Source organism: Callorhinus ursinus, unplaced genomic scaffold (assembly GCF_003265705.2).
Source record: "Callorhinus ursinus isolate GAN/ISIS: 27379988/994484 unplaced genomic scaffold, GSC_fseal_2.0 scaffold71, whole genome shotgun sequence".
In the NCBI taxonomy this organism is placed as follows: domain Eukaryota; kingdom Metazoa; phylum Chordata; class Mammalia; order Carnivora; family Otariidae; genus Callorhinus; species Callorhinus ursinus.
Genome location: NW_027397133.1, coordinates 3,178,132 through 3,194,405, shown reverse-complemented (window position 1 = coordinate 3,194,405; position 16,274 = coordinate 3,178,132). Strand labels below are relative to the sequence as shown.

General features: G+C 57.3%; 1 protein-coding gene across 1 annotated transcript in view; it reads left to right on the top strand.

Annotated features, from left to right (window-relative positions):
• Positions 1-7,775, top strand: part of DHX34 (DExH-box helicase 34) — a 25,541-nt gene extending 17,766 nt beyond the window's left edge. The window contains exons 10-18 of the mRNA XM_073886513.1: positions 669-770; positions 1,564-1,788; positions 1,932-2,105; positions 2,396-2,513; positions 3,452-3,558; positions 5,436-5,720; positions 6,456-6,632; positions 6,822-6,960; positions 7,482-7,775. Coding sequence (XP_073742614.1) covers positions 669-770; positions 1,564-1,788; positions 1,932-2,105; positions 2,396-2,513; positions 3,452-3,558; positions 5,436-5,720; positions 6,456-6,632; positions 6,822-6,960; positions 7,482-7,615 — 1,461 coding nt within the window. The 3' untranslated portion in view covers positions 7,616-7,775. The remainder of the gene's footprint in view (positions 1-668; positions 771-1,563; positions 1,789-1,931; positions 2,106-2,395; positions 2,514-3,451; positions 3,559-5,435; positions 5,721-6,455; positions 6,633-6,821; positions 6,961-7,481) is intronic.
• Positions 7,776-16,274: the final 8,499 nt, after the last annotated feature.

The window sequence follows — 16,274 nt, the reverse complement described above, 5'->3', positions numbered from 1 at the left end:
TTTAAAGATTTTATTTATTCATTTGAGACACAGAGATACAGAGGGAGCATGAGCGGCGGGGGGGTGGGGGGGGTGGGGAGAGAGAGAAGCAGGCTCCCCGCTGAGCCAGGAGCCTGGTGTGGGGCTCGATCCCAGGACCCTGGAATCATGACCTGAGCCGAAGGCAGACGCTTAACCAACTGAGCCACCCAGGCACCCCCAAGGCTGGGGTTTTTAAAGCGCTGAATAAAACCCCTGCCACCCAGGGGAAGGCCACACCCTCCTAGGGTAGCACATGCTCTGGGCCTGGCCCTGTGCCAGGCAGTGCTGGAGACCTGGTGGTGACTAAAAGCATGTGGCCCTGCCCTCCTGGGTTGCACAGTCCCGTGCAGGGAGGCAGACCTGTCCCCGGACTGTGACCACCCAGAATGGGCTGTGATAGGCAGTCCAGGGGGCTGGGAGAGCCCAGAGGGGATGTCTGACCCAGTGTGGTGTCCGAGGGCTTCCTGTAGGAGGGGGCAGTGGCGCTGAGACCTGGAAGGAGGAGGAGAGCACATGTGTCCCTGCCTCTAATTCTTCAGGGGCTGGTGTTTGGGCCCGTGCTGGGGGCATCCAGGCGCTGGGTCAGCCCCTGCACCCTTCCCCAGCCAGCTAGGCCCTGACCCCCTGGTGTCCGATTTTCCACCCAGGTGAAATCCGAACGGAGGAGAAACTCACGCAAGTGGTGCCGCCACCGGGGTATAGAGGAGCACCGGCTGTACGAGATGGCCAACCTGCGGCGCCAGTTCAAGGTGAGGCTCGCGACCAAACCTAGGAGGCTGGGAGGTGGGGTGAGTGCGGGTACACCACCCCTTTCCTTCTCTGATGGAGCAATCGGAGTCCCACCCTACACCCACCTCCCGCAACCCTCAGACACTCAGACATGGGGTGGCCTGGGTGAATCAAAGGGGGTGGAAATCCAGGAGGGCTTCCTGGAGAAGTGGACAGGGTCAGCGGTCACATGCTACATCCTCACGAAGAACCTGGCTGTCTGGAGCAGGGGTGCTGAGCTCTGGGAGGCACCAGGGGGCGATGGCTGGCACACCAGATCCGGAGCGGACGTCCCAGTGGCAAGTCCCAGCTCTGTCATTCACTAGCAGTGCGATCCTGGGCAAGTTCCTGCACGGCCCTAGGCCTCAGTCTCCCCGCTGTCCTCTGAGGGTTGAATGAGTTAATACACGAAGAGCCTCTAGAACAGGGCGAGTCCCTGGTGTCATCACTGCCCGTGATTGCGGATGGCCACACTGAGGTCCAGAGGGGGTGGTCACCCGACCGCGGCCCACAGTGCAATTTTAGGAGCCCCCCCATCAGGGACCACAGGTGTTCAGACTGTTCTCGGCATCTCTGGCTTCCCAGAGCCTCGCTTCACTTTGTGTTGGCCTGCAGACCCCGAGAGGGTAATGAAATGGGGGGCCCCTCTGTGTCACACAGATGCGACGTCCCGTGTCCTCCGAAACAGAGGGGCCGGCGAGTGGCGGGCCCCAGACTGGAGCCCCCAGACTTGGCCCGCCCTGTGTCTCTCACCTGGGCCCCGCCCGCCCCCAGGAGCTGTTGGAGGACCATGGGCTGCTGGCCCGGGCGCAGGCCGCGACGTCAGGCGACAGCTACCATCGGCTGCAGCAGCGCCGGGAACGCAGGGCGCTGTACCACCTGAAGCGGCAGCACGAGGCGGGCGGGGGGCGCCGGCGCAAGGTGCTGCGGCTGCAGGGGGGCCTGGACGGCGGCTCCAGCGACGAAGACCAGGGACCTGGCGATGGCGTGGACATCCAGGTGGGCGGCGCTTCGCGGACAGGACCTGGTGCCCGCGCTCTGCAGCACCCGGGGGTCCACAGGTCCTAGCTCCAGCCCCTTGGGTACTGGGCTGGGCCCCCCAGGAACCCACCTTCCTCCCCCCGCCCTGCGTTTCCCCCCAGGACGTGAAGTTTCAGCTGCGGCACAGCCTGGATCAGCTGCAGGCGGCCACCAGCTCAGCCCAGGACCTGACGCAGGACCAGATGGCCCTGCTCAAGCTGGTGCTGGGCCGGGGCCTCTACCCGCAGCTCGCCGTCCCGGATCCGTTCAACAGCAGCCGCAAGGACTCGGACCAGGTGGGCCTCCTCCTTGCGCCCTGGCCCCGCGTGCGCGTCATCACTCAGCACGCCTTCCTAGCCCTGCTCGGTGCTGAGGACATGGCGGTTATGGGAACAGTCCTGGCCCTGCGCTCACGGGGCTCCGGTGCAGCGTGGGGGTGTCAGGGGAGGCTTCCTGGAAGAGGGGATTTCTGAGTGGAGACACGGATGGAGAATCTGGCTGAGAGAGTGGAGGAAAAGAGTTCTGGGCAGTGGAAGAGTAGGGCTAAGGGCCTCTGTCACCTGGCGCCTACTTTTGGCCTCTGCAGATTTTCCACACGCAGTCCCAGCAGGGCACCGTGCTGCACCCCACCTGCATCTTTGCCAACAGCCCTGAGGTACTGCACACGCAGGAGCGGGAGGCCAGGGGCGGCGAAGCAAGCCGAGGTACCGTGAGTGCAGGCGGGGAGAGAAAAACCCCTTGGGAAGTGAGGGGCAGGGGGACAGTGATCTCAGGGTGTCCCTCAACATCTGGGGTTACCCCCTGGCTCCCACTCACACTCTGCCTCTGCTGGGGCTGCTGACAAGGGAGCAGCAGGTGTGGGGGCTTTGGGGTCCCAAAAGCCAGACCTCTCAGGGAGTCACTCCGACACTGAGCCCCGCCCTCCCTGTGGCGGTGGCAGTGGTGGCTGATGGGGGGCTCCCCTGGCCGCTGGGGCACGGAAGGCAGCGTCCAGGCACTTGGCCGGAGGAACCAGCTGGCTGAGGCCGTAGCAGGCCAGGCGGGGTCCCAGGCGGGGTCCTGGCCGGGGCGCCCCCCCCCGCAAGGCATAGGCACCTGAGCTCTGTGTGAGCTCTGGGACGCAACTCCTCTCCTTGTTTGTAAACAAAGTAACCATGTTAAAATGTCAACATTAACCCCAAAAGGTAAGGTTTACGATTTTAAACATCAAAGGTAGAATTTGAAACTTTGCTTTAACTGCTGTAGATTCTTAGTTCATTCTCTGATGAAAAACAATGTTACATTGTTTTTCCCCTTTATTTTTTCATTTTGAAAAATCCCAGACCCCGTCCAAGTAGAGAATGAGACGAGCCCTTGGTACCCTCACCCAGCTTCCTGCCACCCCGTGTCTTACGTCATCCCACGTTTTTCTCCTTTTTGCTGGGATCAGATCCCAGATGTCATATCATTTAGAAGTGTAAAAATGACGCGGTTTTTTGCACTATGAGAACGCTATCACACCTAACGAAAGTAGCAGTATTTCTTAACGTGTGTAAATGGCCCTGGGGGGACCGGCAGCCCTTGGGACAGACCAGCGCGGGGGCTGCTGAGGGTAGGAGATCGGGTGGCAGGGTGTCCTGAGCTGCCCTGTGGACTGTTTCAGATGACAAGGACAAGATGAGCAGCAAGCACCAGCTCCTCACCTTCGTCTCCCTGCTGGAGACCAACAAACCCTACCTGGTGAACTGCGTCCGCATCCCCGCTCTGCAGGTGTGTCCCAGCCCCGCGCAGCCCGACTCACAGGTTTGATGACTGTGTCCCCGGGGCAGGAGGCCGGGGTGGGCCCCGAAGAGCTGCCTTCCCCCTGCTGGCTGCTGGCTTTGCATTCGTGTCTTCATTCAGTAAGCACTTGCTGAGCACCTGCTGTGTGCCCGGAACTGTTGCAGGCACTGACAGCCCAGCAGTGAACAAGACCAGACCCAGTTCCTGCTGTCCCAGAGCTCACATCCGGCTGGGGAGGATGGTAATAAGGACAGTAAAGTAGTGCTGCATGATATGTTAGCAGATGAGGAACGTTTGGGGAAAATGAAAAGAATAGGGTAAGGGGGTTGCGGGGGCGGTGAGGGTATGGAACAGGCTGTAATATGAAGTGATCAGGGTGTGGGCCTCATTGAGAAGGTGTAGTGGAACAAAGGAAGAAGGGAGGGAAGGAGCCACAGGATACGTAGGGAGAAGAGTGTCTTGGAATAGCAAGTGCAAAGGCCCTGAGGCACACACATGCCCGCCGTGCCCAAGGAACAGCTGGACCAGAGGTGGTGAAGGGACGAGTGGCTGGAGCTGGGGTCAGAGAGATGAGGTCAGAGAGGCTGGAACCCCCACCCCTGGGAGGTTTTGAGCAGAGCTGGAATGGGGTCTGATGGGGGGCAGTAGCAGGAGCCCAGCAAGGAGGCGACTGTAGTCATCTGGGGAGGAGAGGGTGGTGGCTGGCCCCAGGTGGAGGCTGAGGACACGCTTGGGTTGCGGATAGATTGGGGTATGTGTCTGGAGCCAGGAAGGGAGAGTCCTGCCGGCATTAGCTGCCCCGCCCCGTGAGTTCCGCATGCCACCATGAGGCGAGGGGGGCGAGGGGGGCATGTTGCTTGTCTGAGCCGCACAGTGAGCAGGGGGCCGAGCTGGAGCTCCGGGGCCCCACGCCACACCTCATGGCTCCTCCGCCCATCAGCTGGGGGTCCCCGTGACCAGGCCCCCTCGCTTCAACCCCAACTCAAACACGGATCGAGCAGCTGCCTGGCACCGGGTGCTGCTTCCTGATCTAGGTGCTGGGGATGCGGTTGTGATCAGAATCCCAACACGGCCTGCATCCCTGGGGCTCCCAGAGGCGTGGGGGAGGCAGGCAGTAGACAAGAACACCAAGAAATAGGGGCGAGAATGCCAGGTTCCCCAAGCAGTGCTAGAAAGGAGCAGAGCAGGGTCACATGGCGCCGATGGGTAGGACTTCGGCGAGGAAGCAGAGGTTCACAGCGGAGAGCCTCCGCCGCACGCTTGGTGTCGGATGGGGCGTTTCTCACACACACAAAAGGAGAACCGTGGGCGGAGCAGATCTGTCCCTGTGTCCGCCCCCATCAGTCCGCTACAATAGCCGGGGCTTTTTTCCATTTCCCGATGCATTTTAAAGTAAATGGGCTGGAGTCAGGGCCCTCAGCCTCAGACACACCAGCGTCCGTCCGTTAACTAGCGTTCAGTTCTTGTTTGTGCATTTTGAGGGCAAAGCGTAGGTAGTGACATGTACAGACGGGAGGGACGCCGAACGAGGAGGTGTTGACAGCATCTGTGCGCGTTAGCGCAGCCGTGTGGCGCCACGGGAGGGTGACGCTGACTTCTTAGAACCTAGTACAGTTTACTCTTTAGCCTTGGTTGGTCTGTCTGTCCGGTTACCAAGTTCGTTCTGTGGGGGCAGGGACCCTCGTTTGCAGCTGAGGCTGGAAGGGGGCCTGGCCCCACTGGGGGGGTGTGTGTGTGTGTGTGTGTGTGTGTGCGCGCGTGCGCGCAGGTGTTTAGTGGGGGGAGGACTGAGGGGTGGGTGGGGGTCTCTCTGAGCTGGCCTCCTGCCCCGCACACCCACCGGCGACGTGTCCCCTCTCTTCCAGTCCCTCCTGCTCTTCAGCCGGTCCCTGGACACCAACGGGGACTGCTCGCGCCTGGTGGCTGACGGCTGGCTGGAGCTCCAGCTTGCGGAGAGTGAGTGCGCTGTCCGCCTTCTGGCAGCTTCCGTGCGGCTCCGGGCCCACTGGGAAAGCGCCCTGGACCGGCAGCTGGCCCGTCAGGCCCAGCGGCGGTGGCCAGAGATGGGTCAGGAGGCGACGGCAGCTCCAGTGGACTGCAAGGAGGCAGCAGACCTGAGCAGGGACCTGCTACAGTTTGCAGCGTCCGAGGTGCGTGCGCCTGGCCCAGAGGGACCGCCCGCCCTGGGGATTCCGAGTCCAGAAGGCCTGGCCTCCAGCTCCCTGTGGCGGTCTGCAAACCGGACAGGCCAAGGACAAGCCCAAGGTCACACAGCAGGGGAGGGGCAGAGCAAGGATTTGACCTCGGGTTGCCCAGCTCCAGAGGCCGAGCCATTAGCCCCTGCGGGCCCCTCCCCACCAGTTCATGCATTTATTGAGCACCACTGCATGCGCTGTGTGAGCTTCCCTCAGTAAGAGTTAAGGGCGTGCAGGCTGGAAAAGGAAGCTGTCAGTAGCCTTCCGTTCATGGAGGGCACGGGGGAAGATCAGTTCCCTGCTTCGTCAGCAGGGAGTTGGCAATTGCTCCTGCTTCTACTGCGTGCGGATGGGGCGCAGAGAAGGGTGTGCACCAGAGTGATTTCCTGGAGCGGCGGGTCCAGGGAGCCAGGGCAGGGGGATTGGACTAACACGCCAGGTGAGGATGGGCAAGCTGGCCAGGTGGCAGGTCTGGTTGTGGTCCCCCAGGTGACAGGGAGCAGAGAAGGGGCACCAGGGCATGTGTTAGACAAGCCTCTGGTAGCCAGTGTCTGAGACCGTTGTGATTGACTTAAGCAGTTGGCCCTCTTACTGAACCGTCCAGGGTCTGATTTCAGGCACAGTTGGATCCAGGTGCCCCAACAATGTCTCCCTGAGTCGGTCCCTCCTTTCCTGTCCCTCCTTCCCCAGGTTCCCTACCGCCTCCGGCGGCTCACAGGGCTGGAAGTCCAGAACCTATATGTGGGACCCCAGACCATCACCACTGCCCCCAGTCTCCCCGGCCTCTTTGGCAGTTCTCCCCTCTCCCCCCACCCCACTAAAGGGGGCTACGCAGTCACTGACTTCCTCACCTACAACTGCCTCGCGGTAAGCATGGACCCCACTTTGGCCCATCGCCCCCCCCTTCCTGCCCCTGAAGATGGGATCTGTGGGAGTCCGGGCCTCCCCACCAGCCGCGTCCCAACTTAGTGCAAGGACGTGGTTTCAGCATGGGGCCTCCCAACCCCGAGGGGTTCTGGGATGGGGCCACGTCCTGATGCAGCCTTCCTGCCCCAGAACGACACGGACCTGTACAGCGACTGTCTCCGCACCTTCTGGACCTGCCCCCACTGTGGCCTGCACCTGCCCCTGACCCCCTTGGAGCGCATCGCCCACGAGAACACGTGCCCCGAGGCCCCGCAGGACGGCCCCCCAGGTAAGAATGTGGGGGGCGGCCAGGGCACCTGCATCCGCCTGCCCCTCCCGCGGTGGTTTCCTGCGAGTCTGGGCATTCATCCGCTCGACATCTGGGGACTGAGGACAACCCTCGGGCCCTGGTTGGAACCACATCAGGCTTTGTCCCAGGAGCCGGGCTGGGAGGGCCCAGGACGTCCCCTCTTTCTCATTCCTTTGTGTCTGTCCTTTTCTCTGTCTGGCAGCTGTCTCTGTCTCGGCCACACACCCCCATTGTCACCCAGGGGATGCCACAGCGGGCATGCACCACACACCACCCGCCAGGGCTGGTCCAGGAGGCAGCAGTGGGTGTCCCAGGGGGTGACAGATACAGAGTAAAGACTTGCCTGTGTGCATGTGTTAATCCAGGAAGGCTTCCCAGAGGAGGGAAAGCCAGAGGCGGGGAGAAAGCCTGAGCCCCCGGGGGCCTTGGGCGGGGGTGGGAACACACGGTGGAGCCACCCCCCCACCCCCCACCACAGCCTTGCTTCTCCTCTCTCCTAGGGGCTGAGGAAGCCACCCCTGAGCCCCTCCAGAAGGCGTCTGGCCTGCAGAGGCCTTACCACTGCGAGGCCTGCCAGAAGGACTTTCTGTTCACGCCCACGGAGGTGCTGCGGCACCGGAGGCAGCACCTGTGAGCCGGGCCGGGGAGCCCTGTGTGTCACCCCACCTGTCGCCCCCGCCTGTCATCCCTGCCCAGCATCAGGGCCGGGCCCAGGACTCCCGCCCGAACCTGCAGCCTGGGCCCAGCTCGGCAAGGAGGGAGTATGAGTATGTGAATAAAGTCCCTTACGCGGACTCTGCCCTCGGAGCCTGCCGCCGCCCCACGCTGGCCCTCCCGTCCTGCTTGCTGCCCAGTGTCATCCGGGGCACTGCGGGGCAGGTGGGGGGGGCCCAGCAGGGACTTCAGATCCCAGGCAGAGGACCCTTCTCCCCCGCTCTCCCCTCCGCTGCTCTCTCCCGAGTCTGTCCTCGCGGGCCCTGCTTTTCCTCAGACTAGGGAGACCTGCGTTGTCCCTCCGCATGAGTCGCTTCGAGAACTGGGGGGTGGGGGGGGCCCTGTCGGTGGGGGCCCCCATCTGACACGGTCCCCGGGGGCCGTTCCTGCTGCCGGGTCCTTGGCAGTTCTCACTTGTGCCCTCTGACCCCCAGCCCGACCCTGCCGCACACATAACTGCAGGGAAACCCCGTGAACCCTGGATGCTGGCAAATCCCACGGCTCCATTGAAAGAGAAGAGCGAAAGATGCAGGTTCCCGAAGCTGGCTCCAGAAGAGAAAGAACTATGACGTCAGCATTGCACTAAGGCCCAGACGAAGAGCCCACTACAGTGTTCAGTACGAACACAGACGCAAAGCCCTCACCAAAAGTTTAGCCAGGCCTATTCCCCGGTCAGTAAAAAGGGCAGTAAGTCCCATCATGGCCAAGTGGGGTTTGTTCTAGGAACCGCGTTGGTTTAACGTTTGAAGACCAGTCAGTGGGATTCACCATATTAAAAACAAAGCACATCAGAAAAATTTCAACATCCTGGGGCCTCCGGTAAACCCCTGGACCTCTCTGCTTTACCGTTTCTCTCTCTGACCAATGAACACAGCCCCACTGTCTACTTTCAAACGGAAATCTTGGAAAGCCCTCATATTTTTTCCCCGAGTCTGAGAGCAATGCATGGTTGTGTGGGGGCAGGGATCAGAGCCTAAATAGAAGCCACGGCAGGGGTTTTCACCAGGAAGGGGGTTAATACGGGGATCGGGGGCTGACGACAGCCCGGGAGGCTGGAGCGGCGGGCTCCGGGCCAGGCCCTCGGGAGCGACCCGCAGGACGACAGCACAGAACCCTCGGAGGCCGCCGCCGGGACCGCTGAGTGCAAGAACGCCCGGCCCCGGCCGTGACCCTGGGGTGTCTGCTGCAGCACCCCCCCCTCCCCCCGTCTCTGGAGGGGTCCGCCTGCCGGAACCTGCTCCGCGGCCAGAGTCCGGCTGCGGGGGCGCCGTCTCCAGCCTCCGCCGCCAGAGGTGAGGGGGGTCAGCCGGGCCCACCCGGGGTCCCCCTGCCGTGAGCATCGCGGGCGGAAACCGAGAAGGTGCAGAAACGCGATGGAAGGAGGAAGAATCTACTGCGATCCGCCTTCCCGGGCGCAGCCGCCAGCGCCTTTCTCTGCGCATGCGTTTCCAGACTTGTACGCACTGGTCAAGGTCGTGTGGCGCCCTTGGCCGGTTGAACAGTTCTCCGAGACAGATCCTAAGGGTTTCCCCAGCTCACTACACATTCGTCCGAAAGCGGACTCTTTACAAATGGCGGTGAAATGGCCCAAGTGGAGACGCCCCACTTGTAAATACCCGCGTCCTGCTCTTGTGTCTTTGGAGCTTCGGTCTCTGTTCTTAATTTCAAGTAGCGCGACAGCGGACACCTTTGTATGCATCGAGGGGTCTCCGTCCGCTTCTGAATTCCCGTTTTTAAAAAGGCTTTCTCCATTATGGAAAATCGGAGAAGCTGGAAATAGTAAGAAGGGAAAAGAATCCCGCGGAATTCCCCGCACCCACGAGACTCGGCGCCGGTGTGTTTGATGAGCGCCGCACGGACGGCGGCGGGTCCTGTTTGCTGCTGTCCAAAAAGCATCTGCACATGAACACGGCCCGGTTACTACCCGTGTGCCTGTCTCCTACCCGCGCGCCTGTCTCCTCGGGGCCTGCCCGGGGCCATGACCAGCTTCCTTCCATTCTGGTCTGGTCCGCCACCCCACCCACCCCCGCCTTTGCATGATGCCTCTCCCCAAACTTCTGGGCCGTTCCTTAGGGCAAGTTCCCAAGAGTGCAATTAGTTGGTCAAAAGGTTAGAGCATCTGTGAGTGCCTCCTTCATCCCCATCCCGTTTCACCAACCACCCCCCCTGCAACCATCAGTGTGTTCTCTAGAAGAATCTGTTTCTTGGTTCCTCTCTTTCTGCCTTTGCTCATTTATTTTGTTTCTTAAAGTCCACACATGAGTGAGGTCATATGGTATTTGTCTTTCTCTGACCGGCTAATTTCACTAAGCATTATCTCCTCTAGCTCCAAACATGCCCTTGCAAATGGCAAGATTTCATTCCTTTTTATGGCTGAGTAATATTCCTTTGTATATGGGTGATGGGGATGAAGGAGCACACTTGTCCTGATGAGCACTGGGTGATGTACAGAATGGTGGAATCACTACATTGTATACCCAAAACTAATATAACATCCGTGGAAAAAAAAAAGTAACACATTACACTTACATGCACACACCCACAGAGCATTTCTGACGAGTCTTTGGCACAGACTGCAAGTTTCCCCTCCTTTTTAACCACCTGCATTTCTGTCCAACTTACAAGGGAAATTGCATGCAATTTTGGTATAGTAGCAAACAGTAGTGCCTACTGTGTGCCAGGCACTGTTCTGGGAGATCTTTTTGTATTGACACAGAGCTGGCTCCTCGTTTTGCCTGGCTGTATAGTGGCCCATTACATGGATGGGCCGAACATTTATTTAACCAGGCCCATTTGGAGAGACACTTAAGCAGTTTCAAATCTTTTGCTCCTACAAATAAAGCTGGCATGAATATACTTACACGTGGATCATTTCCAGAGATGTATCCGTAGGATACATCTCTGGAGGTAGAATCACTGGTCCAAAGGAGGGTACATTTTAGTAGGTCATTTGATAGATTAGCCTACCTGTCCTTCCGTACAGGCTGCAGTGACTTATATTATTTTTATTTTCCCTGATTGCCAGTAAGCCCAAGCATCTTTGCATATCCTGGGCCATTTGTAGTTCCTCTTCTGTTGGCTCAAATCCTAGACTCTCTGTCATTTTGTTATTGGTCTGTAGTAGCTCTTTATATATTCTGGATCTTAAGCATCATAGATGTTACTAACATTTCAGTTTGCTGCTCGTCTTTTGGCTTTACGGTGACTTTACTCAACATTTTTAAGTTTTTTGGTAGTCAAATTTCTCTCCTGTTATGACCTCTGAAAATGCCTTCCCTGACAAAAGGCATTAAAAATAGAGAAATAAATGGTTTATGGGAGAAACTAACCTCAGAGCTTCTCCCACCCACTGTCCAGGCAAGTCTCCTAAGAACATTACAGCTTATCAGGACTGTTCCTGCTTTCCCCCTCTTTTTCATGTTAAAACATAAATTAATGTCCCACTGGCAAGAAACAGAGTTCTTTTTATTTGTGTGTGTGCACGTGCACACAGGTAGGGAGGTGCTAAAAATGGAAGCTCTCCAATATCTGCCAAAAAGACTCAAGCATCCCCTGGGTTCAGACCCAATAAAACCATGCTAGGCCATGAGTCTGAAGGAAACTGCCAGAAGGAAGAAAACTCTTAACGCGCAGATATGGCCACCAGGGCCAAGCAGGGAGCCCGAAGCGGGGCTCGATCCCAGGACCCTGGGATCACGACCTGAGCCAAAGGCAGATGCTTAACGGCTGAGCCACCCAGGCGCCCCTGTTTATCTATTTTTCTTAATTTATTTTGACTCTTACAAAGGAGTTGTCTTCCTGATTTGAAAGAGTTCTTTATATTACATATATCGTTTACAGGGAGCCTGCTGGCTCAGTTGGTACAGCATGTAGTTCTTGATCTTGGGGTCAGGAGTTCGAGCCCCAGGTTGGGTGTAGAGTTTATTAATAAATTTTTAAAAAAAATATAGGGGGCGCCTGGGTGGCTCAGTTGGTTAAGCGACTGCCTTCGGCTCAGGTCATGATCCTGGAGTCCCGGGATCGAGTCCCACATTGGGCTCCCTGCTCAGCAGGGAGTCTGCTTCTCCCTCTGACCCTCTTCCCTCTCGTGCTATCTCTCATTCTCTCTCTCGCAAATAAATAAAATCTTAAAAAAATAAAAATAAATAAAAATAAAAAATATAGGGTGCCTGGGTGGCTCAGATGGTTGGGCGTCTGCCTTTGGCTCAGGTCATGATCCCAGGGTCCTGGGATCGAGTTCCGCATTGGGCTCCCTGCTCCTTGGGAGCCTGCTTCTCCCTCTGCTTCTCTCTCTGTCTCTCATGAATAAATAAATAAAATCTTTAAAAATAAGTAAATATATACGGTTTAGGGGCGCCTGGGTGGCTCAGATGGTTAAGCGTCTGCCTTCGGCTCAGGTCGTGATCCCAGGGTCCTGGGATCGAGCCCCGCATCTGGTTCCCTGCTTGGCGGGAAGCCTGCTTCTCCCTCTCCCACTCCCCCTGCTTGTGTTCCCTCTCTTGCTGTGTCTCTCTCTGTCAAATAAATAAAATCTTTAAAAATATATATATAGTTTATATATTTATATAATATATAGTCCTTTATATATATGTGTGGGTATATATATACATATATATATAAATTTGTCGTGTGTGTAGTGAATATTTCCCCCAAGTCAATGCTTGGTTTTTTAATTTCTTCCACCCTATGACCTCATTTTAACTGGCTCATCTGCCAAGATCCTATCATCAAATAAGGTCACATTCATAGGTCCTGGAAGTAGGACTTCAGTATATCTTTTTGGGGGACACAACCCAACTCATATCACCCCCCCCCATAATCCACCCTCTGCATGGCAGCTCAGCACAAAGCACACACCCGACTCTGTCCTTTCTCTGCTCAAAATCCTTCTGAGACAATGGAATAATATCCCGCCAAAAAAAGGAACAAAACATCGAGACACACTACAACATGAAGGAAACTTGAAAACTATGCTGAGTGAAAGAAGCCAGACACAAAAGACCATATAGTGGGGGTGCGCTTCAGCTCAGGCCCTGATCTCAGACTTGTGAGGTCGATCTGCATCGGGATCAGCACTCAGCATGGAGTTGGCTTGAAACTCTCTCCCTCTGCCCCTTCCCTCTTTCTAAAATAAACCTAAAAAAAAAAAAAAAAAAAGACCATATAGTGTATGATTTCATTTCTATGAAATGCCCAGAGCAGGCAAATCCATAGACCCATTTATAGCTGCCCGAGGTTGGGAGTTGGGGTGGCAGGGGAGTGGCTGTTGAGGGGTAGAAGGTTTCTTTCTTGGGGTAATGAAAATGCTCTACAGTTGATTATGGTGATGGCAGCACAACTCTGTGAATGGACTAGAGCCATCGACCTGCACACTTTAAATGGGAGGGTTTTAAGGTAGTAAATTAGCATCTCAATAAACCGGTTACAAATAAAACCGCCTTGCATGGCTCCCCAGCGCCCTCTGGAGGGAGCCCAGGCTCATTGCCTGCCCCACATTCACGGGCACCCGAGCTGAAATGACCCAGAGTCGCGCTGTCCTGGAAACAGAGCTCCCAAGAGCCTACAAAGCTACACGCAGAGAGACACCGCCGTGGACTCGTTCAAGGAGGCCCCCAGTTATAAAGATGACCCGCTTTGCCACACAATCCCCCCCAGACTCAGGTAGCGACGCCCAGAATCTCATAATCGCAAACACACGGGCTGGACGGAGGCACGATGTGACAGACGCAGCTGGGGACACGCGGGCGCCGGGCGGGGACAGGCTCAGCCGCGAACACGCTCCGCGCCAACCGCCCCCCACCCCCAGCCCGCCCGGCCCCGCCGACCCGGCGGGGACCCCACCTCCCCGGGCCGGAACCCGGGGCGGCCGCTGCTTCCTCACCCCAGGAAACCGGGGAGGTATTTTTAGTTACAATTAACCTCCCGCCAATTTCCCTCCTCCCCGGTGGCACATCCAATTGGTTTAATTAGAGAGGATTCAGCGAGAGGCATTTCCAGTCACCGAGCAGGTGGGGGAGAGGGGGGAGGGGAGCTGCCCCTCCCCCACTCGCCCGTGTCCCGGGTTCCCCCCTCCCCCCCCAACAGGCAGCGCCCGCAGGAATGCGCCGGCCTCCCCCCACACACCCCCCGCAGCCGACCTCGGCCCGGCCCCGCCCCCTCCCCAGGACCCTCCCCCACCTGCCCTCAAAGGAGCGCCGGGAAGTCCTTGCTGCTCTCTGTCCCTCATCCACCCCACTTCAGTCCTGCGGAGTTTGCGGGAGATAAACACGAATCCTAGTAACCAAAATCATAGCTAACACAGAGAACAGTTCATGTTAGGCCCTTTCAAAATCAGACTCAGAATTCTATTTTTTTTTTTTTTTAATAAAAGGGCGCGCGGGCGGAGTGGTTGGCACGCGGGCTTCAGGGGTGCCAGGCTGCCGGTCTGAATGCAGATCCCCACTCTCCAGCTGTGTGGCCCTGGGCGGGCTCAAGTTCGCCTCTCTGGCCCTCGGTTTCCTCATCTGGGAAATGGGGACAGCCATCGCACTTCCTTAGTGGTAAGGGTGTACCAGGTGGGCAGGTACGGAGCTCCTAGAACGGAGCCTGGCCCCCAGCACGCAGCAGGTAACTCCCACCCCCGAGCCGCTCTACTATTTACAACCTCCTGTCACCTCGCAGTATAAACCATGTGCTCATTTGCTCAGCCCTTTGTGGGGGTCCCCCACACTAGGACGCCAGCTCCTGAGGACAGGGGTCTTTGCCTTGCTCACGGCTGAGCCCGGAGAGCAGAGTGCGGACTCTGGAGACACCTGTGGCCTGAGTGAATGAGGCTCAGCTGCCCCGTTTCCTCTGCCCTCCACCTACTGTCCCCTGGGCACCTGCTGCGCGCCAGGTGCTGGCAGGGCTGAGGTTCAAGCCACTAAGGAAACAGGCGAATTAGTGACCGAGAGAATTCCAGGGAGGGGATGTTAGGAGGAAAAGGGATGGGGTAATAGAGGAGCGGCAGTCAGAAGGGGGGTGCTTTGGTTGGGCTGCTCCTGCATCTTTGCCGAGGGGACTCTGAGCTGGGGAAGGTGATCCAGGGCAAAGGGAGCGGCCAGGACGGAGGCGCAGAAGGAAGACTGAGCTATTCGCCACAAACAAGGGTCCAAACCCAAACAACTTACAGTTTGCACTGAGCTCCACGGCGTCTTGGGAACAAAACGGCAGAATCGGCAGACCCTGGAGTTGGCAGCAGCTGAAGCTCCCACCAGGGAAATTTGATCCACGTGCACTTCGTTGGGGAGGGTAAAGGCCTCTGTGGGTCACAGGCCTAACAGGGCCTCAGTTTCCGTGTTTGCATTATGAAGGTCCAGAGGCTGCTGTATCTTAGAAGGTGCGTATGAGAGGGGAGCCTGGGTGGCGCAGTCGGTGGAGCCTCAGACTCTTGATTTGGCTCAGGTCAGGATCTCAGGGTCGTCAGATCCAGGACCCAGAGCCAGTGCAGGCACGCTGCGGAGTCTGCTTATGCCTCTCCCTCTCCCTCTGCCCCGCCCCTGGCCCGCCCCTAACCCCACCCTCGCGCGCATGCTCTCTTTCTCTCAATAAAATCTTAAAAAAACGAAGGTGAGTATGTCAGTGAGTGGTGTTTGGAGGTGGGCTTTGAGGGTCTCATGTGTCCAAGCGCGGGTCTGCTCAGTCCAAGTGAGTATCACGGAGCTGGTAGGGAGCAAAGCGGGGATTTGAACCCCGGCATGTTGGGCTGGAGTCTGGGTTCATGACCTCTCTGCTGGGCAGCCTGCTGGTCTGTTGGCCACACATGAATGTTTCCAAGGACAGCCCTGGGTAACTGTGTTTGTGTCCCTTGGGACAGATGAAGAAGGTCATCTGCGAGCCACAGTGTGGGAGATTGATGCAGAAGTGGCCATTTTTCTTCATCCCTCCCCGTGTGCCCATCTCTTGTGCTGTGAGTTTGCAGCTCCCCATCCCCACCCTGTAAGGGGTGGAGTCTATGTCTCCTCCCCTGAATCTGGGCTGGCCTTGAGATTTGTGGCCAAGAGAATGCAGTGGAGATAACCAGGTCAGACCTGAGCTGGGGCCTCAGGAGGCTACAGATACACAGCAGAACCCTGTTGAAGTCACAAGAACTGCCCAGCAGAGCCTAGTAGATTAGCCCATAGAAATTTAGCCCATAGAATTATTAGTCCTAGTATTTTAGCCCATAGAATAATGAGCTAAAAAATAGTTGGCATTTGAACCACAAAGCTTTGGAGTGGCTTGTTACACAGCAATAGCTAATTGATATAGAGTGCCTGAGGACAGTGGGAATTAAGAGTACCAATTATTGGGAAAGCTGGGTGGCTCAGTCGGGAAAGCGGCCACCTTCGGCTCAGGTCATGATCCCTGGGTCCTGGGATCTAACCCCACATCATGCTCCCTGCTCAGCGGGAAGCCTGCTTCTCCCTCTGCCCACTCCCCCTGCTTGTGCTCTCGCTCTCTGTTTCTCTCTCTCTCTCTCTGACAAATAAATAAGTAAAATCTTTTAAAAAAGAGTGTCAATTATTATAATTGGTGATTCATGAGCTTCAAATTGATGAGAATTTGAATCTCGAAAGAGA